This window comes from Callorhinus ursinus, unplaced genomic scaffold (genome assembly GCF_003265705.2).
Source record: "Callorhinus ursinus isolate GAN/ISIS: 27379988/994484 unplaced genomic scaffold, GSC_fseal_2.0 scaffold49, whole genome shotgun sequence".
Lineage (NCBI taxonomy): Eukaryota > Metazoa > Chordata > Mammalia > Carnivora > Otariidae > Callorhinus > Callorhinus ursinus.
In genome coordinates, this window is record NW_027397111.1 from 6,011,251 (window position 1) to 6,035,432 (window position 24,182).

Consider the following 24,182-nt stretch of genomic DNA (forward strand, 5'->3'; position numbering starts at 1 on the left):
CCTCATCTGTGGGTTTAAGTCCAGCAGACTGGACGGAGGCCAGCCTGGGAGCCTATTCCATCTGGAAAGGTCTAGAAGAAGCCAGCAGTGTACCCAAGTGAGGTCAGAGGAGGAGCAAGCAAGTCCTGTGGGTGCAGGTAGGGGAGAGGCTGGGGTGAGGACACTGATGATCTCGAAGGGCCAAGAGGGCTGTGCTGACCCTGGGACCAGGCTCTGTCCAAGGGTTTATGTTCTAGGTGGTTAGTGGTGTCCCTGAACCCTGTGTGCTGACCACAGCTGCAGGGGAGGGTATCTTGGGAGAAGTCTGGGAAGAAAGAGGGGCTAGGGACACTCAGGGGAATGGGTATCTGGGCGTGCCATTTTCCTGCTGCTTGGTCCAGAAAGACCCCGTCTCCACTCCAAGCATCCTGGCGTAGTTGGATCTGCTGACCCTTGCACTGGCAGGCAGCCTCAGCTCACATTCGACTTTGAACTTCATCCTCAAAGAGGTCTACCCACTCCTCCCACCCCAGGTCAAGCAGCCTCCTCATGAGTTATCACCCTGATGGACTGGGAGCTTGTAGATTTGCCAAGGTCGTAGGGAGGGGAGAATCCGCCGATGCCACATGGAGGCATCTGGCCGCTGTCCAGGGCGGTACCTGGCCGCCGGGAGCCAAGGTTGGTCTCACTCGCTTGGCCGCTGCTTCCCTGCCTCCCACAGGCAACAGTGGCACTGAAGCTCTTGATATAAATGTGCTTTATAAGCAGATCAAAACAGTCTTGGGGAGCTCTGCCGAGCGGCCTCTACATAGCTGCTCCCATCCCGCATCACCTTCTGTGTGCAGAGATCAATAAAGTTGAGTTTATCATGACCATCAATTCCAGCTTATTAGACAGCCATAGTACTCCCCTCTCAGAAATGCCTTGTTTTTATCTCTAGTGGAAAATGGCTCGACTTGGAACAAGAATAAAAGTAAAAAGGGAACTTTTGTGGCTTAATTTTATAGGAGAATATGCCTCTTCTCAATATGAGTAAAGAACTGGTCCTGTACAGTCAGGCTTTCTCCAGAAGCATCACTAGGGGAAGGCCAGTTGGGCTTGTGTGGTTCCTCTGACTCTCAGGTCCTCTGGGCCTTCCTGGGGAGGTGAGCAGGGGCGAAGGGGTGCGGAGGCAGACACCCAGAGCGGGTGGGGAGCAGGCGCTGGGAGCAGAGGGTGTGGGGCAGACCCTGGACCCTGGAGGGTCAAAGTGCTGTGGGAGAGCATCTCAGGGGTGTGGATACAGAGGCAAAGCTCTGGGGGGGAAGGGGTTGGGCAGTGCTGGTTGATGGGCGAATCGAGTGGCTGGACTCTGGAGCAGAAGTGCTGGGCTTGGGTCTGGAACAATTCTCTTCCAAAGTGGTTCTTGAATGTGTATTCCCTTGGAAAGCCTTGAGCTGCCCTGTGGCAGGCAGGCTCCTGTCCTGAGTTCAGTGTTCAGCAGGGACAATGGTGAGTGTCACCAGCAGGTATGTGGACATCTCGGCCGACAGGCTGTTCTTCCTCCTTCTTTTTGCCTCCTTTCTCCAGCAATGCAAATTCTACTTCAGTGCGTTGATGTGTGTGTGCTGGGGACTTTGAGAAGGTAGTACCAATTTATTCAGCAGATGCTGACTGAGTGCCTGCTGTTGGCCAAGCACTGTGCTGGGCAGTGGGCGTGCAGCCGGGAGCAAGCTCCATCCCGACCCTCAACAAGGCTAGGGACACTGTCCCGCTTTGCTTGGGACTTTCAGTGCTGAAATTGGGAAAGTCGTGGGTAAACCAGGACGTGTGGTCACCTTGTGTAATCATGAGGGCAGTAGGGGGACGTTTCATGTGGCATTTGGTGGTGACCAGGTGCTGCGTGGGAGGGCAGGTTTGCAAACCGATTCTTGAATGCGGTGTCTTCTTTTCACCATGTGGGAGATAGACGATCCCGGATTTTACAGAATTTTTGAGAGAAAGGACAACTGAGTGGTTGTTTCTTCTGCCTCCCTTATTCTATGACGTGACATGGAGAGAGGTAGAGTGGCCCACTCAGGGTCACACGGCAGGTTGGGGCAGAGCTGGGGCTGGGTGGCTTCATCCGCTGCCCAATGCTCTTGTCCCACCTTGTCTTCCTCGACCTGCCACCCTCCAGCCTTTGCTCAGCCACACCCATATTTGGGTTGGGCTCCAATAAACTGAAGGGTGAGGGAGGGGGCCTCGCAGTGTGGAGAGGGAGAGGCCAGGGCAGCACCCCTATTGCCGGGAGGACCCCGAGCAGCTCGCAGGAGAGAAGAGGGGGGAAAGAAGGATTTAAGGAGGTCAGGACGTTTGGCCTGGAGGGACCACTTAATTACAGTTCCAAGAATCAGAGAGCTGCCCGAGACTTGAATGTGAGGAACTGGGGCCATAAATTCAGGGGAGGAAGGACCCGCTGGTGAAGAGAGGCCCTGACTCTCCAACACAGGGAGGAGATTTGCAGGAAAAAAAAGGAACATGCTGGGGTCAGTGGTGTGCATATAAAATTTAGGCTTTCCATAAAATCAGTAGCTCTGTTAGCTTTAATTCCAACAACCTACTGTGTGCCGGACTCTGGTTTAAGGGTAAGAGCCCAGTAACAAAATAAAGCCCCTGCTCTTGGGGGGCTGCATTATGGGGGGACGGACAATGAACAGGTACCCGTACGATGCATTACTCTAGGTGTGTGTCATGTTCCAAAGCGGTTGTGTCATAACAACCTTATGTTTGAAAGAATCTTTCATGTGAAAATGGTGATCAGCAGAGTTTAGTTTATAAAACCAACATAACATTGCCATTCTGCTTAAGACCATCAGGAGTCGGCTTCCCGGCGCTGGGGGTTCAAACCATCGGGGTGGGCATGCCGATACTGGGAGAGATTAAACTTGGTCTCCTTGGGACGGGGAAGAGGAGCGGTTATGTTCAGAAGTAAGAAGGGAGGGGAGTAGAGGAAGCCAGTTAACCCCCAGCTCTGGAAAACACCTATGAACAACCTGGAGCTCTAGTTAGCGGGGGCCTCTGAGGCCCCGGGGAACCGTGGAGAAATGTTTCCAGCCGCGGGGGCACCATCTTCACTGCTGGTGGGGCTAGTGGGAAGGACAGCGAGCGTGAACCCCTGTGCTGACCTTATCGCGAGCTGTTCACTATACTTTATAAAAAAAATAATAAAAATAGGGGCACCTGGGTGGCTCAGTCGTTAAGCGTCTGCCTTCGGCTCAGGTCATGGTCCCAGGGTCCTGGGATCAAGCCCCACATCGGGCTCCCTGCTTAGCCAGGAGCCTGCTTCTCCCTCTCTCACTCCCTCTGCTTATGTTCCCTCTCTCACTATCTCTCTGTCAAATAAATAAATAAAATCTTAAAAAAAATAAAAATAAAAATAAAAATAAAGGTCACGTACCAGCAGTTTGGCCATATATAGTATTATTTTAAAAATGCAGTTAACGAGCGGGTTGTCTGTTAATGCTTTTGTCACTTTTCATGCCTAAGGAAGGGCCAGCTGCCGGTCTTGATAGACATAAATAAGCACTGCTAACCACACCTTCTCATGGTTCTTATAAAAATCCCATTCACGACACCAAAAAAATTTTTTGGAAACGGTCAGGTGAGCTTAGAGCTTCTAGGCTATATCCTTCATTCAAGTCCCTCCCTCTGCTTCCCTGTCGCCTTCATCCCTTCGCTGCACTTACGTGAGCCGCTTTCCCCTGTTGCTTCCTCTCCCATCACCGCACTGTTCCCTCGGCCCCACCTGGCCTTTTCACGGCTTGCTTTTTCAAACCATATAAGCTTCTGACTAATTCCTCCTCACAGAGCCCTTCCCTGACCACTCCTTCTGAACAGCTGCGAAGGCATCACCCTGGCCTCCTACCCTGCCTTTCTTTTCATCTCCGTACTCGTCCGAAATTGTATCATTTCTTTGCTTCCATGCTTAACCTGTTTCCCCTGTCAAAGTCTAAGTGCCCTGAGGATAGGTATTTCATCCACACCCTGCCTACAGGAGTACCTGTCTCATGGAAGAAGCTCCATAAATATTTATTCCATTAAATACAAGAATGAACGCCTTCCACCCCAATCTGTTAACCTGGTGATTTTATTAACATTGTAAGCATGAGGTGGATTTGGGAAAAGGTTCAACTCTTCCCCTTCCCCCACCCCTCTTTGGTGAGAGAGAAGGAGAGCTGGAAATAGAATGGGAGAAGTTTCTGTAAATTTCTGGTAACCATAGAGACGGTGATTTTAGTTTATTAATCTCCTGCTCTTAAGCAGGCTGGGGCCCCATGGTGATTTCTCCAAATTGCTCAGCGCTGGTTATCCTGCAGCCTTCCTCATTAAGGAAGAACCAGCCCATTCCTATCCTGCAGCACTTTAATTGCTGACAAGCAGAAGCCGTGTGCTGTTATGCTCATTATTGCATGTTCTAACGTGGTTGCACCTCCCACTTTGGAGGGAGCCCCTGGAGCCGTCCGTGGCCAGTGGTGGGAGTGGACAGCCTCCTCTCTGAGCCCACGGCCTATAATTTCTGCTCTTTGCTTTCATTCAACTATCCTGAGTCAATGCCTTCTGGAATAATGGTTCCTTTCAGCCAGAGCAGGGCACCAGCCATGGTTTCCTGCCCACTAAGGCAATGTTTGCAGCGGTTATGCATTTCTCTTCTGATGGGGAAGAACACGCAGACTTTAATGGTTTTGCTCAAGTCCTTCGGGTAAGAGACCTCCAATGACTTCAGGGTTTTAGGAGAACTAGGGGGAAAATGGGACAGTTAGAGGCAGTCTCTCCAGCAACCATTTTTCCTGGAGGGAAGATCCCTGGTGTAGATGTCAGAGGCCAGAGTTGGGATTCTATCTTGGCAGCTGACTCATGGGGTGGGGACTCAGTCGCTCTGAGCTTTAGTGCCCTCATCTGTGAAATGAGATTGGACTTGTCCTTCCATCCCTCGTTCGTGTGGAAACTCTGAGTCTAGTTTCAGCCTGGTTCTGGAGGTTGGATCCTGGTGATGAATGAGAAGTAGGGGAGGCCCCAGGCAGTATGCCTTCTGGAGTGAGGCAGAGTGGCTTCTGGCAGTCAAAGTCTCTGGAAGGACACGTATTTCTCTCCTGCGGCAGATCATCAAAGGTCTGCCCTCACCTAGATGTTGCCTGCCATTTTGAAAATACTAAGACTTCCCTTTGGTTGCATTTTCTATCCTAGTGGGTTTAGATATACTGAGCCCTTCTTCCAGTAAATACTCAGTGACCACATGCTGGGTTCCAGGTACTGCCCTTGGTGCTAATTGTACAACTCTTCAGCTGGGATAGCCATTGACAAATTCAGACTCTGGGGTGGTCCACACCAGTTTTAATGGTGTGACCCTGTCTGTTGCACACTTAAGGCTTGTCTTCCATATCAAATAAGAATCTGGACTCCTGAGCCCTCTGGCAAAGCTGGTGCCAAGATATGGGGCGGGCCAGCCCCTGGGGTAACCCCACATGAGTCACTGACAGATCTAAGAGCCTGGCTGTTCTTTCTAGGTGCCGCAACCTCTCCTTCCCGGATGGCCTGCCAGAGGTGAGCATCGTGTTCATCTTTGTCAACGAAGCACTGTCCGTGCTGCTTCGTTCCATCCACTCAGCCATTGAACGCACGCCTCCACACCTGCTCAAGGAGATCATCCTGGTGGATGACAACAGCAGTAACGGTGAGTGCCCGCACTCCCTTGGGCCCAGTGCCCTGCTCTGTGCCTGACATCTGAGCAGAGGCTTCAGCCTCGGGAGGCGGAGGGTCTCATTTTCTTAAGGCTCTCCGTGACTGCTCCTTCTCTGAGACGTTACTTCAGAGATGGGAGGTTCTAGATGGCCACTGCTCTGGAAGGTTCCCTCCATAGGTGTGCCCTCTCTGCATCCTGGAGGGGCCTGGCCCCCAAGCTTTTCCTTACTGGCTGTGCACGGTCTCCTCTAGCATTCTAGCGCAGTGTAAGGTACATAGCCCTGACCTCCTCCGCCACCGCGTACATAGTGAACATTCCCAGGGACTGTTTTCTGGGAAGCATCAGTTCAGTTTGTGGTGTTCCTTGGCCTCTGTCTGAAAGACAGTTCATGTTGTCTTAGTGGTGGGGTCGATGGTGCCGGTGATGGTGAAGGTCACAGCGGTATTGATGGTGGGGCTGGTAGTGGGTGTATAACACGGTGACAACAACAGAGCTGCTGAAAGTCTGTCCTCTTTGCTGGATGCCCTGCTCCCTGCTCTGTCTGACCTTAGCAAAGCCACAGGTGGCCCACAAACACTAGTTGAAGCCCCACCCCCATGTTGTCCCCCCTTCTCCAGCCACTGCCAGCTACCTCTTTCCCTTGGTGTGTATTTCAGGGCCTCTGATACCTACGTGTACCGCCCCTGTAATATCCTCCAAACTTAGAGACCAGGTACTGAGGTGGTTTAAAAACCAGTGCTCTTATAAAGAAGATGTGGTATATATACACAATGGAATATTATGCAGCCATCAAAAGGAATGAGATCTTGCCATTTGCAAGGACGTGGATGGAACTGGAGGGTGTTATGCTGAGTGAAATAAGTCAATCAGAGAAAGACATGTATCGTATGACCTCACTGATATGAGGAATTCTTAATCTCAGGAAACAAACTGAGGGTTGCTGGAGTGGTCGGGGGTGGGAGGGATAGGGTGGCTGGGTGATAGACATTGGGGAGGGTATGTGCTACAGTGAGCGCTGTGAATTGTGCACGTGTGTTGAATCACAGATCTGTACTTCTGAAACAAATAATGCAACATATTTTAAGAAAAAAGAAAAAGAAGAAGATAGCAGGAGAGGAAGAATGAAGGGGAGTAAGTCAGAGGGGGAGACGAACCAGGAGAGATGATGGACTCTGAAAAACAAACTGAGGGTTCTAGAGGGGAGGAGGGTAGGGGGATGGGTTAGCCTGGTGATGGGTATTAAAGAGGACACATTCTGCATGGAGCACTGGGTGTTATAAACAAACAATGAATCATGGAACACTACACCAAAACAAATGATGTAATATATGGTGATTAACATAACAATAAAAAATTAAAAAAAAAAACCAGTGCTCTTGATAGGATGATTAAAATGGATTTGCTTTGGATAATGCATGATTTTAAAAACCAGACCGCTGGGTCACAGGATCATAGAGTCACTGAGCCTGTGTTATCTTTAGTTCTTTCTCTGGTGTCAGGTAGTAAATTTTCCAGTGAATCAGCTGCTGTAATGAGAAGTTCAGATGGGCAATTTGTGTTTTGTTATCAATTAAAGCTGAAACATATCAGATAATTGAAATATATTTAATCTCAATAAGCGAATTTTCTTTTTCATTTTCTCATGTAGTAAGAAGTATAGGAGCAGTGCTGTGAAGCGGATTTTAGAGCTTTCTGAGGGGCAGTGCTTATGAATCACTTGACTCTAATTGTTCTGTGGGTGTAAAGGAAGGAAAAGACATCAGAGGATGGAAGCAAATAGGCAGCATAGTTTTAAAGGTGATTGTCCATTATGAGGGATACGGGAAGGGGCCCAGCTCCCACTTCTTAAAGCTACTTGCTATTACCTTGCTTCTGTCCATGGAATGGATGCCTACAAGAGCTCCCATCCCCCAATGGCTAACACCAGAACAGCTTGACTAACTCACCCATGCACCCCACCTTGCTCCACCCAGGCCTGCTGGCCCCTCCCCTTTTAGAAGATGAGAAGGCTAAGGATGAATGAGCCATCTCTCCAAGGGTGAGGACTTCCCCCAAGCAAGAGGCATCCTTAGGCCCTATTCTGCTGTAGGGGTGGGTATGGGGATCCAGGGCAGGTAGGCCTAAGGCGGGCTGGTGAATTATAGCTTGGTTTCAAGCCACGGTGGCTCTGAGGGTGATGGTATGTTCCCAGGAGAGGGAGGCAGAAGGAGCAGTGGGCCGGGAGCAGTGGGATGGCTCTTCTTCAGGGATGGGGGCTGTCAAACCCTGAACTCTAGGGAGTATGATGCTGATGGTACAGTTAAATATCTGGACTGTGGTTGTAGTTACTCAAAGCTGTATGTGACAGAATTGCACAGAACTACATACTCACACCCAAATGGGTACATGTCTCACTGGAGGGATCTGAAAGGCTCTGCAGATGGAGGCAACATCCGTGTGCTCATTTGATATTGTACTATAGTTGTGTACCATGTCAGTGTTGCAGGAGGGCTGCGTGAAGGGTGCACAAGACCTCTTTGTACATTTCTGTGTACTTTCCTGTGAATCTGTAATTATTTCAAAATATAAAGCTAAAATAAACAAACCTCTCTCCCAGAAGACTCTGATTCAGTAAGTTTGAGGCAGAATCTGGCCATCTCTGTTTTTAAAAGCATTCTTAATAATTCTGTTGCTTAGCTGGGGTTGAGAACCTCTGGTTTAATGAACAAGATGTAGCTTTGCTTTTGTACCTGTGGAATTCCAGTACATGGTGCAAAGGGAAAGAACTGTGGAACTGAAGTCTCAAATCATGGGCTCTAGGATCCTCTTCACCATTGGAGGAGTGACCATGAAAACACCCCTCAATGTCTCGGGGTCTTAGTTTCTTCCTTTGCAAAATGGGGATGATAATGCTCCCTTGCTTGCCTCGCATCCTGACACAGTCAAGTGCATGACTGAATTGAACCTCGTCAGTGTTTACTCCTCCCCAGCCCTCATGTCCATTCCCAGGAGACTGCTGCATAGCTAGCCAAGCGTACAGCCGGCGCTCAAGAGAGAGAATTGTGGGGACGTAAATTTGGAGTCTTTTACGCAGAATAACTGAAGCCATTGACTGGGGGGAGAGGGTGGCAAAGGAAAGAGGCAGAAGGAAAAAGCTTGAGAGAACACTGAGCGTGAGACTTTAAGGGGGTTAGCTGGGGAGAGACTGAACAGGAGCGGAGAGAAGAATCTGGAGGATGACAGACTCCGTGGAATTCCCAGAGTGAGCGTCATTTATTTGAACAAACCCACGGATAGGTGGAAGAACACTGAGTCTGGGAAGAAGCCCCCAGATTCAGAAGGTACGGATCATGGAAACCTCAGCAGGAAGCTTTGGTAAAGGACTGGGGGGAGGGACTGTGGAAGCCAAATACAGATAAAGAGCAGACAGGGAGTTAGAGTCTTCTGTCAGGGATTTTGGCTGTAAAAGAGATTCAGGAGCTAAAGCAGGAACTGGAGCAATGTTTCATGCACACACACACAGACACACACACACACACACGCACACACACACACAAATTTTAACCATAATCCACAGCAACAAAGACATTTACATCATGGCCCAGGATGACACGCCTACTCACACTCATACAATAGCATCCACTGTTGAAACAAAACTTTTAAGCAACAATAGTTAGCCTTCTAATGTGCAGAGCACTATGATATTTTCTATTATAGTCTGGTCTGTGTTATTCAGTTGTATTGTATTGTATTGTATTGTAGTTCTCTTTTTTGAAAGGCAGTTTGTCCTCAAGACCCTGACTGCACATCAGAATTGCTTAGAGAGCTTTTAAGAACTCCGGGTAGCCATCTCTTAGCTCTGGTGATTTCGTTGGTCTGGGGAGGGGGTGTCTGTATCCTTTGAGGCCAAGGCATGGAACAAGGTCCCCAAGGAGGGAGGAGAGGATGGGATCCAGGGCACAGAAATGAGGGCTGCCTCTGGGAAGAAAAGGCCTGTCTTTGTCCCACTCGGGAGGAGCAGATGGGTGAAGAGGGAGTTTGCTAGAGGCAGTGGGGGGTGTTGGGAGGCGTGTCAGGAGGGGTGCCGGGAGGCTGGCAGAGCAATAGCGGTCAGTCCCAGGACCCTGCAGCTTGCAGAACCTCGGGGGGCGCATGGTGGGAAGGGGACAGGTGCCAGCTGGAGTACCCCTGTGTGGACGGGGCAGGGAGGTAACCTGTAAAGGGCCCCCTGCGCCGAGACCAGTCTGAGCGGAGCTAGCATGAAGGGAAGAAGAGACCCTTGAGACTGTGGCTCTTGGAGGAGGTGGGCCATCATGCCTTGGCAAAGGGCAGAAGGGCCCTTCAGACGCGACCAGCCTGACTTGCGGGAAGGCGGCTCTATGACCCTATCCTGAGCAGGCTCCATCTGGGGCTGGCTTCTCTGGGGCATCATCTCGCTCAGCACAGGAATCGGGTTTATTTCGTGTCAGGCCAAGTCAGTTCAGTTCCGCACACATTTATGGAGTGCCCAGCCCGGGCCAAGGGCATGAAGGCAGCCTAGCCCCTGGCATCAGGGAGTCCTGCAAATAAATCTAAACTGGGGATGAAACATACGAGGACTTAGTTTCTGGTGTCAGTCCTGCCACTTCCTGGCCATGGGTCTTTGGTTTTCTGTGCCGTGTGGGGCCATGAGGCCCTGCCCGCCCTGCCTGCCCCATTGCCACTGAGGACACGTGAGGTAACAGCAGTGAAGGTGCGGTGCAAGGTGCACGGTGTGAAGGGTGCCCTGAGGCTGAGTTTCAATGACAGTAACAACAACAAAAACAGCAAATAATAATAATAATAAAATAATAGCTGATGTGTAGCCACTGCTTAAAGGCTTGCTTTTTTTCTCCTTCCCAAAACAATGTGCTCTGGTGGGGAGAGCACAGAAGCGTGCAGAATTTGGCCTTAGGGCAGCTTTTCAGTTCCAGCTCTTTCTAGCTCCTTCCTGGCTGTGCACTCTTAACCTCTGTGAACCCAATTTTTCTTATCTCTGAAACTGGGATGTGGAATTCCTACCTCAGGGATTGTTTGGAGGCTTGAGTGAGATAAGGCATGATGGAAGGGACGTCTGTGTTTAAAATTCAAATTGAAGCAGGAGTACAGAGCTTTCGGAATGTCCTCCCAGGCGATGTCACACTTTCTGTGTGTGCTCATGCCTTGTCTCCCCCAAACTCTTCCTCTGCAGGTATTTTTGTTTTGGGGTCAGGCCTGTGTTTCCTGGAAACAGGAAAGGGGCCGTCGATGACCCCTTTCTTCATCCAAGCAGCCCGTCGAGATCTTTAGCTTTCCCCCACAGAAGTCAAGGGCTGGGGTCTGAGTCCCTGTTCTCTGCCTGCTTAGCAATTTCCAAAACAAGCTCCACTCTTTCAGGGGCTAGCTCCTGTGTAGGATGCTGTCATTCTGCTGGAGTGGTCTCAAACTTTAGCATTTGAGCTTGATTAAAAATACAGAGATTCATTCAGGCACATTCTTGCCTCAGGACATTTGCACTTGCTGCTCCCTTCACTTGGAATGCTCCTACCCCTGAGATCTGCACAACTTGCTCTTTTGCCTCTTCAGGACTTTGTTCAAATATTTAAAATGGCACCCTGTTCGAAGTGGCAGCCCTGACCCCTGTCACTCCTCATCCCTTTCTTGTTTCTTTTCTTCCACAACACCTATTACCATCTGATCTACTGTCCTCACTTGGTGACTTTATTTGTCCATTTTCACCCTACCAGTATGTAAGTTCCATGAAGACAGGGACTTCTGTTTTGTTCATTGCTGTATCTCCAGTACCTAAAATAGTGCCTGGTACTCGTTGGTGCGTAATAAATAGTGATTCAATGAATGAATCAATTTTGATTCTGTAGGTCTGCAGCAAGGCTTGGAATCTGCATTTTAATAAGCTTTCGAGAGCATTCTCATGCAATGGGACATCCTCTGGGAATCCCTGCTCTAACTATTGTCCCCCATCTGTGCTGCAGCTGAGGAACCTGGGACAGTAGGCACTTAAGCTCCCCCAGAGCAAGCCTCAGGCCTCAGGCACTGCTGGGTGGAGTGTGTCTTCCCTGGGTGGGGCCCTTGGGACCTCCCTGCTGCATCCGAGGAAGATGACATGAGTGGTGGGCAGAATGCAGAACAGGAGGGGGAGCTTCTCATGCTGTTACCCCAACGTGGCCTGAACTCCGGTCCTATGCACAGAGGCAGATGGCTGACCCCAAGCCTCCCCCCTTCAAAGTTACCCAACCGCTGCAGGTCTTGCTGATGTGGCAGGCATGCCTGCCCTGTGACTCTGAGGCAGTATTTCCCCCACCCCCGGCTCCCTCTTCCTCGTTATTTCCAGAAATGGTGGGAACATGGCTCTGAGCCTCCTGGTTTTAATTACTGTACTCTCGGTGAATCCCAGCGGGCCAGTATCTTCCGCTGGGATGGAGTGATTTAACATTTAGGGACCTCCAGAGGGAGGGAAGCCCTGGCATTTGCCACAGACAGAATCATCCCTGCCTCTGATTCTTGGCATTCACTTGTTCATTCATTCCTTCATTCATTCACTCCCTCAACAGGTTTCTGAATGGCCTTTAGCACACAGCTAAGCACTTGCCCCCGCCCCCATGGTGAGCACCTTCAGGTGACACGTATCCCAGGACCTGGCACAGAGCAGGTGTTCTCTGAACATGAGCTCTTTCAGGTTCCCTCACCAGCTGTCCCGGAATCACCACATCCCACAATCCAGCCACCTCCACTTCCAAAAACAATTTCCTTTGCTATATCCAGTTTCTGTGTTTCCCTTTTCCTTAAAGATTTATTTATTTATTTTAGAGAGAAAGAGCGAGCACAAGCGGGAGGGGCAGAGGGAGAGGGAAAGAGAATTTTAAGCCGACTTCCTGCTGAGTGCAGAGCCCGACGCAGGCCCGATCCCATGGCCCTGAGATCATGACCTGAGTGGAAACCAAGAGTTGGGCACGCAACTGACTGTGCCGCCCAAGCGCCCCATTGGTTTCCATGTTTCCTTGTATTAGCTCGTGTCCTCTTTTGATACACTTAAAAATCATATACCCTTCTCTTTATGCTACTTGAAATTTCAAAATGAATCTGAATTTTGTGACTAAAAGCGCATCAAAGCAATGGCAATGTCAGATATTCTTTTAAGAATCCCATTTACCTGGAGATTTCAGTCTGCTCTTGGATGGCAGTGATGTGCCCAGTCTAACCCCTGCCTGATGTTTGTTCTCTTCCAACAAGAGAATGGCCAGTTCCCAGCACCTCGTGCATTCATCTCTCTCCTTGGTGATAAATACCCTTTGCTCATGGATCCAGCCTTCTCGCTGGTCACGTTTGCTTGAAACCTTTGACAAGTGTTGGCAGAATGAGGCATAGAACCAGGCAGCCTCTAGAGACAGAGCAAATGGAGCTGTCCCTCCCCCACCACAGTGAGAGGCAGACAGACAGTCCAACCCCATCTGGCTCTCAGGAGGAAACTGAGGACCTGTGTAGGACAGACTTGCCAGAGCCCCACAGCGTGTGAGTGGCAGAGCTGAGGGAGGACCTTGGGTCCTCCGACTCCCACCAGGGCTCTCTCCTCCATCCCATGCTATGTCCCTGTGTGGCCCTATGTTCATTCTTCCCACTGTCTACACTCTATAGGGACATGGTAGTCCATGGCCAGGCACCCTAGGTTTGGTGTGGTGGCTCCAAGCCATTTGCTCTACTTAGCAATGAATGACTGTCCTCCCACACCCCACCCCCTTTGCCAAATTCAAGCCTCAGGGTCTGTTCAGGTAGTATGGCTTCCAGAAAGCCCTCTGTCGCTCTGCACTCCACCTGCCAGCTAGATCAGTAAATTCACTTAAGCACTCCCACATGCTCTGGCTTCCTCCCTCACACACCATTTTTACTGGTTATTTACTCACTAAATTATAGTGGGCAATTTAGCACAGATTAGCCAAGGTGACCAGTGTGAGAGAGACATGGTACCGGGCATGTTAGTGTCCCACCACCTAACCCAGTGTTCCGCACATAGTAGTCCCTCAATAAACTGGTTATAAAAGGACACTTATAATACCTTAGGGAAATAGATGGGGTTTCTATCTCTGTTTCATAGATGAAGACGCTAAGTCTCATTGAGCTCAAAATAAAAAGTGATCAGGGCCCAAAGTCATAGCTGGGACATGGTAGGATGGGGATTCAAACCCAGGTCCCCTGGCCCTGGAACCCACATCTCTCTGCTCACCACATTGCTGAGAGTCTTTTCTTTTTGAGGAGTGAGACAGGTTGATTTAGAAATAAACTCTGGACAGCCTCCTAATCAGAAGGGCATCTAATGACCCACCCTTGGAGAGAAAGGCCATCATGGAGGGTAAGGCCCCCAAGTGAGGAGGGAACAGCATGGGAGGCAGTACCAGGAGTGCCACAAAGCTGGCCCTGTGCTCAGCTCTGTGGACATAGGTTCCTTCCTGTCTAGTCTTCCCCTGACAGCCAGCCCACCCCATTACTTCTTGGGGAGGGTGGATCAAATCCAGGATGAGCCCCACACACACACTGAAATGGCGGACCTGTGTCCCAGAGTCTCACATAGGTTAGCTGCCCCTAGATCCCCTCAGGCACAGTCCTGGATCTACTTCAGTGCAAGGCGGCAGGTAAGTGTGACCAGGGGTTCCTCGGGCTGTGTTCCAGCCTAGGCCACCATTTAGTGGGCTACCTCTGCCCCGTGCTGTACTTTGACCCCCACTTCTCCAGGCCTGGGCCTCTGATCAGAGTGGCTCCCAGTGCTTCTGGGTAGACAGAGTCCCAATCAGGCAGCCCCAGCACAATGAGCACTTAACATGTGCTCGAGCCTCTTCTAAGTATTTTTTATAAATTAATCAGTGCTCTATGATAATGGTAAGAACCATTATCAATGTGATTTTATATAACAAGGAAGCAGGCACAGAGGAGTTAAGGAATGTGTCCAAAGTCACACAGACATGGGATTTGAACCCAGGCCATCTGCTTTCAGAGCTAACGCCCTTGACCACTAAACAAGGCTGCCTCCAGTGCACCATGCATTTCTGACTTCAAAAGACTTACTGGAATTTTGTCCTCATTCTTTGGAGAGGGAATGGTGTTGGGCAACAGGGCCAGCAAAGAAGGAGGCAAAGGAGGAACTTGAGAGAAGGGTATGGCTGTCTCCTCAGCTGGAGCCTTGCCCAGGGTTCAGTAAGAAGGAGAGATGTGTTGGCCAGAGGCTGCTAGGCTTGTGTCGGTGTTGAGAGGAAATCAAAGAGTTGGCAGCCATGCTTAGGTCATCTTGTGAGAGGCGCAGCTTCCTATTTCCTTTGCAATAGGATGAAGTTGGTGTGTGTGTGTGTGTGTGTGTGCATGTGTGTGTGTATGCACGCATGTGCATGTGTGTGTCCATGAGCACATGTGAGTGAGTGGCTGTGAACTGGTGAGTATGCACTGATGCGGTATGAGCATGGGGAATGTGTGCAAGCATGGATGCACCTGGTGTCTTACTCCATGTGAGCTGCTATACCAAAATACCCTAGATTGGGTGGCTGAAACAGTAGACATTTAGTTCCCATGTTCTGGAGGCTGGGAAGTTCAAGATCAAGGTGCTGGCAGATTCAGGGTCTGATGAGAGCCTGCTTCCTAGCTTATAGATGCCTGCCTTCTTGCTTGTCCTCACATGGCCTTTTCCCGGTGCACGTGTGTGTGCAGAGAATGCAAGCTCTGGGGTCTTGTGCTCTTCTTATAAGGGGCACTAAGCCCATCATGGGGCCCCACACTCATGACCTCCTCTGACCCCAATTGCCTCCCAAAGGCCCCACCTCCAAATACTATGATGTTGGGGATTAAGACTTGACTATTTGGGTCTGGGGGGTGTGCAGATTCGGCCCATCACACTGGGCTTGTGTGAGCAGGGGTGGGCAAGACCCGTAGATAGTGGTTCAGCCTCATCCACCACTACCTGGAGCCACCTGCACAATTCTGGTAAATGACAAGTAATTGCACAACTGTGATTCATTGTTACTTGTAATTGTTGGTAAGACAATCACGGGGTAGTGGTGAAGTAGAATCGGAACTCCCAGATTGTTTGCCACCAGCTGCTGGGTCCCCCTCCACCCCCTGCAAAGACCCCATCATCCCTTGGCCCAGAGGCTGCCTAATTGTTGTTTAATGTTTCAAAGATGCTGTCCTACACAAGAGATACTCATTCCAAGCTGTAGAAATACCAACAGCTTTGCATGCAGCTGGAATAATTGCAAAAAAAAAAAAAAAAAAAGCAGAGGAAAAGAATGGTCCGACAGTATTGTGCTTTATGGAGCTTAAAGAATCCCATATAGCTAATCTAATTACAACCAAGGCTCAGGCAGCTTAGAGGTGTTTATACAGCCAGGCACATGGGCTGTCAGCCCACTCAGCTGAAGGCTTCTCCTCACCACCCACCCCTATGCCTTTGACGGCTGTGACTAGAATAGCCCATCCATAAGACTGGCAGCGGGCACCCAGCAGCCTCGACATGGGAGCAGCCTAGCACTGAATTCTGCAGGAGTCCTGGAGGCTCTCACCTTTACTCCATACTGCCAGGGGCTGCCTTCCCCCTGCCACACCGTTCGTCACCTGCCTGAGGGTAGCTCTTGGCCAGGCTGCAGATCATGCGCGCCGGTGTTGACCAGAGCTCTCCCAAGGAAACCGTATGACCATTGAGCTCCTGACCGCTCTGGATAGCCAATGCCCACCCCTCCCTGACTCAGGCCCCGACCCTAGCATTGGGAAGTGCTTCGGCCCGTGACCACAGTGGTGGAAAGGAATCCGATAAATATTTCTGACATTTTCAGGTGTGTCTGTTTCTGACCCATTCTCTCAGAGCTTCTGCATGTGGTTCCACAGGTTATGCCCTTCGCTGGGGCACCCAGACCAGGGGGAGTGGGGGAATAAAATCTAGCCCATGATCTCCGTTGGCTAAGCCATGCATCCTGCTATGAGTCTGTGTTGGAAATGCCTTTTTCTAATTGGGAGTCCAAAGGGGAGTACTTTTCTAGAACGTGCATCAAGGTGCCATGTGCTAATAGCCCAGCCTGTGCCGACCTCTGCAGTGAAGAACAGCAGTCTGTTCTTCCCATGGTGGGCAGCATGGCTTTAACAGAGCTGCTGCAGCCCGGGCTGTGTTCCCTGCACCTGCTGCCCCCCCCACCCCAGCCTTCCTCAACCTTCTCTGAGTTGGTCCTACACTTAGCCTTCTGCCTCCATTCTCTATCAAGCTGCTGTTCGCTCCTGGGATGGAACCCTTACCCCCTGAGCTGGGCTCTAGCTCCTCATCTAGCCCTGGCCAATGCTCCTATTTGAGAGGCTTGCCTTGCTTCCCATACCACCTGGCTGGGGCCCTGCTCCCCTGGTCTGATCCACCTGCCTTCCCACAGTCTCAGGGCTGAGACCTCCGGCCGAAATGAGCATCCTTAGTTAGTGATGCTTGGATGTGCCCAGCCCCTGGTGGCACTGCCTCTTGGTGGACCAGCCCCAGAGCTCAGTCAGTTTCTCCAGCTCTGGTCCTGCACGTTGTCAGCCTCTTCTCTGTCCTCACCAGCTGCTCTGCCAAGGTCCCAGCAGGCCCCACAGCAGAGCCTGTCTGAGTCTGGCAATGGGGTGGCTAGTACATCACTGGTGCTGGGCCCCTTTACTGATACGGGCAACTGACTCGGGGAATCAGAAACTCCCCAGTATGCTTCCCTGGCAACCAAGAAGGGCCCCCAGGAGGGCAAAGGGCCTGCCCTCCTTAGCTCATGAGCTCCCTGTAAGCAGTCAGCAGTGGGAAGACTTTGGACCATTTGGCTTTACACACTAGCCGAGACGACCACTATTTGATTAACAAAGCCAGCAGGAACCAAATACAAAAAGGCCTTCTTCCAGCGGTCAGCTGTGTGACCATCTGTCGAGGGGGAAATTCCTGGAGCTGGAGTGTTGAGCAAGTGTGGGAGGAAATCAGAAGATGTCTCTCCTGCCCTCAGGTGAGGGGCCCCAGCTGGGAGTCCAGCTGTCCCTGGAAAAGGCCAGGGTCACACTCCCCCAGCCCGCAGCACAGCCAGCAAGATATGTCTCCTTGGCCATTTTTGGCCGTCAGCCCATCCTGCTCAGCGGCTTGTACTGGTGCTGACGGTGGAAATGCAGTGAATGCCAGGGGCTGCCAGGAAGCTGACATCCTCCCTCTGCCTGCCCACATATTTAACACCACTTGAAACCCAACAGTCAAATATTTCCTACTGATATTAAATCTTTGGAGTACGGAATGCCTTCTGGTGGCATTGATTTTCTGAAAGGCTGCCCCAAACCACACCGCCTCCCAGGTGTCCTCCAGCGGGGTTGGAGGGCTCAACTAAAAGGGGAGCATGCAGACAAGCGTTGGAGCTTGTGGCCACCCCAGCGGCCACCCAGCCCTGTCCTGTGTGTTAGCTGTCAGGGTTCCCAGGAGGCCGACACCACCATGTTTGATGGCATGGTGGAAGGTTATATGGGAGACATCGTTAGGGGTGGTAGAAGCCAGGACAAATAACGGGGGCCTGAAGGTCCAGCAGGAGGTGTGGACCCCTCTCTACTGCACACCACTAGAAATCTGCTCTTGTTGTGGTGGTGGGAGAGAGCAGATTTTTTTTTTTTTTTAACCAGGGCTCTAATCTGCTCTCTGGGGCCCTAAATTGGGGAACAACTCCATTGTTTTTTTCAGGGACTGCCTCACCTATCTGCTTAGGCCCACAGGGACTTAGGCCTCTTGTGCTCCTCCAGCCATTCACATGCATTCATTGAACAACCCGAGAAGCAGGTTCCAAACTCCTCAATGGGGAGGCGGTGGTGAGGCAGATGTGGTCCCTGCCTCTGACAAGCTTTAGTCAAGTACACAGACTCTACAGCCCTGCTTTGGCACAGATGTAGAAATGAGATGCCTCATTTCTGGTTGTTTTTAGAAGCTCATGTCTTCGGAGTTCAAGATGTATGTAGAATTTTAGGGAGAGAAGCTCTTGAACAGAAAGCAAGCCCAGGTTTGTCAGATCAGTGAGCAGGAAGGCTTCATGTGAACCACCACTAACAGAAGGCTGCTTTTACCAGACAGCCCCAAGGTTGACCCTTGACTCCTTCTGTGCTGCTGATGTAGGGCATTGATTTTAGCCTGACCAAGGAGGGCAGGGCCTAGGTAACAAGACATGTAGTTCCCTCTGTGTTCTCATCCCTGGTCCCCAAAATGTGACTTCCAGTGGCCTCCCCCTGGCTTAGGTAGTTCTGCACTCAGCACCTGACCTACAAATAGGGTGGGTGACCTAGTTCACTTTGTGAGTCCCTCTCCCACCCACAGGGGCTTCTCTTATGGGACATTGGGCATCTTGAAGCAGGCAACCCTAAAATCCAGCCCAAGCTCCTCACTCTCCTGAAGGGGAAACAGATCCGGAGAGGTTCCGTGAGTTTCCCAGCGGTGCACACCTAGCTAATGGCAGAGCCAGAGAGCAACCCCACTCTGGGGCTTCACTAACTGTACTCCTTCCTCCACCAGACACTCACAGAGGGTGTTCTCAAGAGTCAGGGAGCACACTCTGCACCTAAGATGCAAGGATGGGTGGAAACAGTTTCTGTTTCCAGAGAGCTCATAGCCTAGTGCAGATGATAAACCAGAAACAAATAGCCATTACCCACAAAGGGATGGTAAGGGCCAGCAGCCACAGTGAAAGGGAGCCCAGAGAGAGGTCTCAGTCATTCTGGGAGAACTTCCTAGAAGAGCTGACATTCGACCTGGGCTTTGGAGATTGAATGGGATTTGGACATGGCTATGAGGGTGGAGGAAAAGACAGAACCTGCCTCTGTTTTAGTGTCTTTCTAATTAGACTGTAGGGAAGAATCAAAAGGATCATCTATCGAGCACCTTTTATGTTCCAGGCACTGTACTACACACTTGTACACACGATCTGAATTTTTCCAATACCTCTCTTCGTCTTACAGATGAGGAAGCAGACTCCAAAGTTACTTAGCCCTGAATGGAGCCTTCGTCTTTGATTCCTTCTTCCCTCTTCCCCATGAGGCCTCTTCCCCAGAAGGGTGCCTTGTGCCACACGAGGACTTGGTGAATCTGATGAATTCAATGAAAACAGAGACCAAGAGACTGGAATAGTGAGTTTGTGAAGTCACAGGGAAGGCAACATACCCCTTCCTTGGACAACATGTGGCTGAGCACAAAGCTATTTAGGATTTCTGTCATCAGAATGTCTTCCCCATGCATATATATCCGCCTCCGGGCTGGTATAATCTTAGCTTAAGTGAATACTAACAAGAGCTTTCCTTGTTCCTAAGCATCTTTGATGTGTTACTTCACACGCGTAAGCCTCTGGACAGCCGTGGGAGGTGGGTGTTATTATTATCATGCTCATTTCACAGATGACAACACCGAGGCTCAGAGAAGTTACCGGTTATATAGCTAGGAATAGCAGAGCCAGCATCTGAACCCAAGTTGGATCTGGCTGCTGAGGCTGAGCACTTAACCTTGTCGCCACATTCAGGGGTCCTGAACTCCGTTACCTACTGAGGCTTGATAGATAAGGTGAATGGCAGAGGTGAGGCAATGGGGCTAGTGGGATGGTGGTGAGCAAGAGAATGAGCCCGAGCTCAGCCAAAAGGGGCAGCCAACACTGGCTCCAGCCTCTTCCTAGCCTGCAAGACTGGCCGAGATCACACTTTTACGTTTGGTGGGCTGGACAAGCCGCACGGGCAGGCCAGGTACAGTCCTGGTCTTTGTGTCTAGCAGCCTCTGTCATATTGCTTCCCAGTTTGAGACAGAGAAACTTCTCTGGAGATGCTGTTTGTCTCAGCCATGCTTGGGGCAAACGTCTCCCTCTCGTGCGTGCTGCTTTCCCACATCTCAGAAAGCAGCCAGTCCAGAGAGGCTGAATTCGCCTCTCCCTTGTGCAGCTTCCTTCATTGTGTGCAGTTTGAGAACCTTACAAGGCATGGGCTGTGCGTACGGTTTTAGTCTCACTGATTCAGGGAGACCCCTTCTGGGCTGATCAGCCTTTCAGAAAAGTACCTGGTCATCGTGCCGTCGAGGTATGGATTTTGTCCCTAGGTTGTGGACTCAGATGCCATCCTTGTGGTATCCCAGAATCTTGAGAGCTTGCAACTTGCGTCAGGCACCCTGGACCAGGCCCGTAATGGGGAGGGGAATGCCTAGTGCCCAGGAAAGCTGCAGAGGAGGCAGAGAGTTTGAGAGTCACTTAGAGCTCCATCATGTCCCTCTGTTGGGGCTCATCTCAGCAGGACCTCTCTTAGGGGCAGGAGGTGGGGGAGGGGCCGGGGAGGGAAGCCAGTGCTCAGGCCTTCACATGGCCTGACTCTGACTGTGGGTGGCTATGATTTGGATGTGCTGCAGCTCACCAAGGCTTACCCTGGCTTGCCCAATTCTCTTCCCTGAGACACCTCCGTTTCCTGCACTGCCTGTGACCTGCAACCCTGAGGGATGATCGTGGAGTGTGTTTGTGGTCCTTGTGGTTGCAAATGTGTCTATCTTTTCCTTTCTTGTATTCATCTAGGAGTGAAAAACCACAGCATTTCAAAGCCAAAGACCCAGGGAAAAAGCCCTAGGCCTCATGTGTCTCTAATCTGGGGAAAGAAGTGTGAATTGGAACTTCACAAACCCAAATCCTTAAACCCTTTCTCACCCAGTAAATTTGATGGGGTGACAGGAATGAATTAGAAATTAGATCAGGGCTCAGCATTTACATGGGTTCTGAGCCAAATGGAAATTAAAAAGAGTATCTCCAGCAGGGTTAATGGTGAAGGCAAGGCTTCCAACATGCCTTGGCAGGGTGTCCCAACCTGGGTCTCAGAGGGGAATAGATCGAAGAATCATCTGCTGATGAGATCAGGAGGTGGAGAGAGCATTCTCTACCCAGATAGTGGGAAGGAATTAACTTGTCACCAATTGGCACTCACTGATGTGACAGAAAATGCCAGCAATGCAAGGCAGATTTTAATGCCAGGCCACCCAGTGGCAGCATTGACTTCTCCTATCTTCCCCGAGGTGCTTAGACATTGAAAAAAAGGAATATTTTCCCCCACGTTGAAAGAGGTTTCTAGCTAAGTCCCATGGACTGAATGTGTCTGGAAGCTTGTCTGTGTTGTCAAATTTCATTTGGCTTAAACATGAGAACTAATGCAGAGAATCAAAGAAAACAAAGTTGTTTGCTGAGTGTTCCTGACCAGGGCTGCTCAGGCATGAGGCCGAGGTATTGCCTAAAGTGATTGTATTTTCTCTGAAAAAGACGTTCAAAGTTATTGTGTAATCTTTCTGGAGTGAATTTCCATAGTCTTAGGTGTTCAACTACTTCCCTCTAGATCTGTATACATGACATTCCCACAATACATCAGTCCAGCTGTGGATGAGGTTACTGTTCACCGAATTCCCCAATTCTGCGTGGCAGGAAAATCAAATGCCATCCTTCCACTTTCCAGTTGGGCTCCTGTGTTATGCCGGGTATATCTATGGGAGATGGAAGGAAGGAGAGAGGGAGACCAAAAAGACAGAATGGGACAGAGAGGAAAAGCTATGGATAGGTAGGTGTGTAGATGGGTAGATGGATGGGTAGGTGAGTGGATGGATGAATAGATAGATAGATAGATAGATGCATGGGTGGGTGGATGAGTCAGGAGGTGGATGGATGGATGGATTTAATCTTTTCCATTTTATGACATAGCTATTTTATGTCCATTTGAGAGATGAAGAAATTGAAGGTCAGAAGCGGTAGTGAATCACCAGAGTTCTCACTCCAAGATGGTGGCAGAGCTGGGGATTGAATCCACATTTCCCAACTCAAATGTGTCTATCTTTTCCTTTCTTGTATTGCCCACTAGGCTTTTTTTTTTTTTAATTGCCTGCCTTATATCTAGAGATGGACTCACATAGGCTTGGATAAGCCACTTATACAAAGAGGTGGCCAGAAGGAGGTCCATTTTTTTCATTTAGCAAATATGTACTGATCACAGTGTTGGCAGAATTCCAAGATGGAACCACAAGACTCCTGGACCCTGGTGCATACTCGCTTCTTCTAGTTATTCAATTAAACACTAACCCGCCTACTGCTGTGAAGTCTTTACTGATGTAATAATTCAGGTCTCCAATCAATTGGGCCTGACCTAATCACGTGAGCCTTTTAAGAGCAGAGCTTCTTCTGGCTCATTGCAGAAAGGAAAGTCTCAGAGATGCTGGAGGCCTGAAATAAATCAAATATCCATGCTGTGCAGGGCCTGTGGGGGCCACAGGGCCGGAAACTACAGGTTCTCCTGTAGTTCCTGGCAGAGAGTGGCCCCAGCTGACAGCTGGCAAGAAAACAGGGACTTCAGTCCTACACTCAAGGAAATGAATTGTGCCAACAACCAGTAAGGCTAGAAGAGTGCCCTGAGGCCCAGATAAGAGCTATCATGCCAACTGACACCTTGATTTCAGCCCAGGGAAATCCTGAGCAGAGAATCCAGCCACACCATACCTGGATTTATAAGCTACAGAAACTATAAGATAATAAATTTGCGTTTAAGCTGCTAAGTTTGTGGTATTTTGTTATGCAGCAACAGAATATGAATACAGTCACCTACATTATGTTGGCCACTGTGCTAATCACTGGGAATATGCGGCTGGTATGGTCCCTGCCCTCACAGAGCTCACAGTCTGGTGTGAGAGATAGACAAGAAACAAATCAAATGGTTACAGTGTGATAAAAGCCATAAGATATATAAATAGGGTGATAGGAAATAAATCAAATGTGGAGGGGCCTTGCTCCAGGTGAGATGATTAGAGATGCCTCTCACCTGTGCACTGAAGGATGAAAAGGAGTCAGCCACATGAAGAGCCATGGAAAAGTGTTCCAGGCAGAAGGAACAGCACAGGCAAAGACCCTGAGGTGGGAGAGAGCCTGACGTGTTCTCAGAGTCAAAAGAAGGCAAGTGTGTCTGGAAGGTGGCAAGGAAGGGGGATGATGGCTTGAGATAATGTTGAGGAATTAGGCAGGGGCCTCATCTCATAGGACCTTCTAGAATAGTACTCTCAGTGCAGTGGGTCACATGTTTTGGGGTATTTTAAACGGGGAGAGGTATGATCTGACCGTCCTTTCTGGAGGATCTCTCTGGCTGGTCTGTACTAAATAGTCTGGATATGGGTAAGAGTGGAAGCACGGAAATCATTTGGGAAGCTGTGGCCTATCTCAGGCAAGAAATGATGGTGGGGATTACAGGCAAGATGGCGGAGGAGTAGGAGACCTGGGCTTCCTTTGGTCTCAGGAATTCAGCTGAATAGGGATCAAACCATTCTGAACACCTACGAACTCAACAGGAGATCGAAGAAAAGAATAGCAACAACTCTCTGAACAGAGAAGCGACCACTTACTGGAAGGTAGGATGTGCGGAGAAGTGAATCCGAGGCGATATTCGGGAGGATAGGCGGCGGGGGAGGGGCCTCCGTCGGCCGCTTCTGGCAAGTGATAGAGCCGCGGAGCACAAAATCGGACCTTTTAGA

The 24,182-nt window shown here is 50.1% G+C and overlaps 1 protein-coding gene and 1 long non-coding RNA gene across 4 annotated transcripts in view; one reads left to right on the forward strand and one right to left on the reverse strand.

Annotated features, from left to right (window-relative positions):
- Positions 1 to 24,182, forward strand: part of GALNT18 (polypeptide N-acetylgalactosaminyltransferase 18) — a 356,353-nt gene that overhangs the window by 183,683 nt on the left and 148,488 nt on the right. For all 3 annotated transcript variants that reach the window (XM_073882914.1, XM_025848485.2, XM_025848484.2), the window contains exon 3: positions 5,505 to 5,671. In XM_073882914.1, coding sequence (XP_073739015.1) covers positions 5,505 to 5,671 — 167 coding nt within the window. The remainder of the gene's footprint in view (positions 1 to 5,504; positions 5,672 to 24,182) is intronic.
- Positions 1 to 24,182, reverse strand: part of LOC112806162 (uncharacterized) — a 53,733-nt gene that overhangs the window by 21,608 nt on the left and 7,943 nt on the right. Inside the window, exon 2 of the long non-coding RNA XR_003203819.2 lies at positions 20,706 to 20,861. This is a non-coding gene — a long non-coding RNA (uncharacterized lncRNA). The remainder of the gene's footprint in view (positions 1 to 20,705; positions 20,862 to 24,182) is intronic.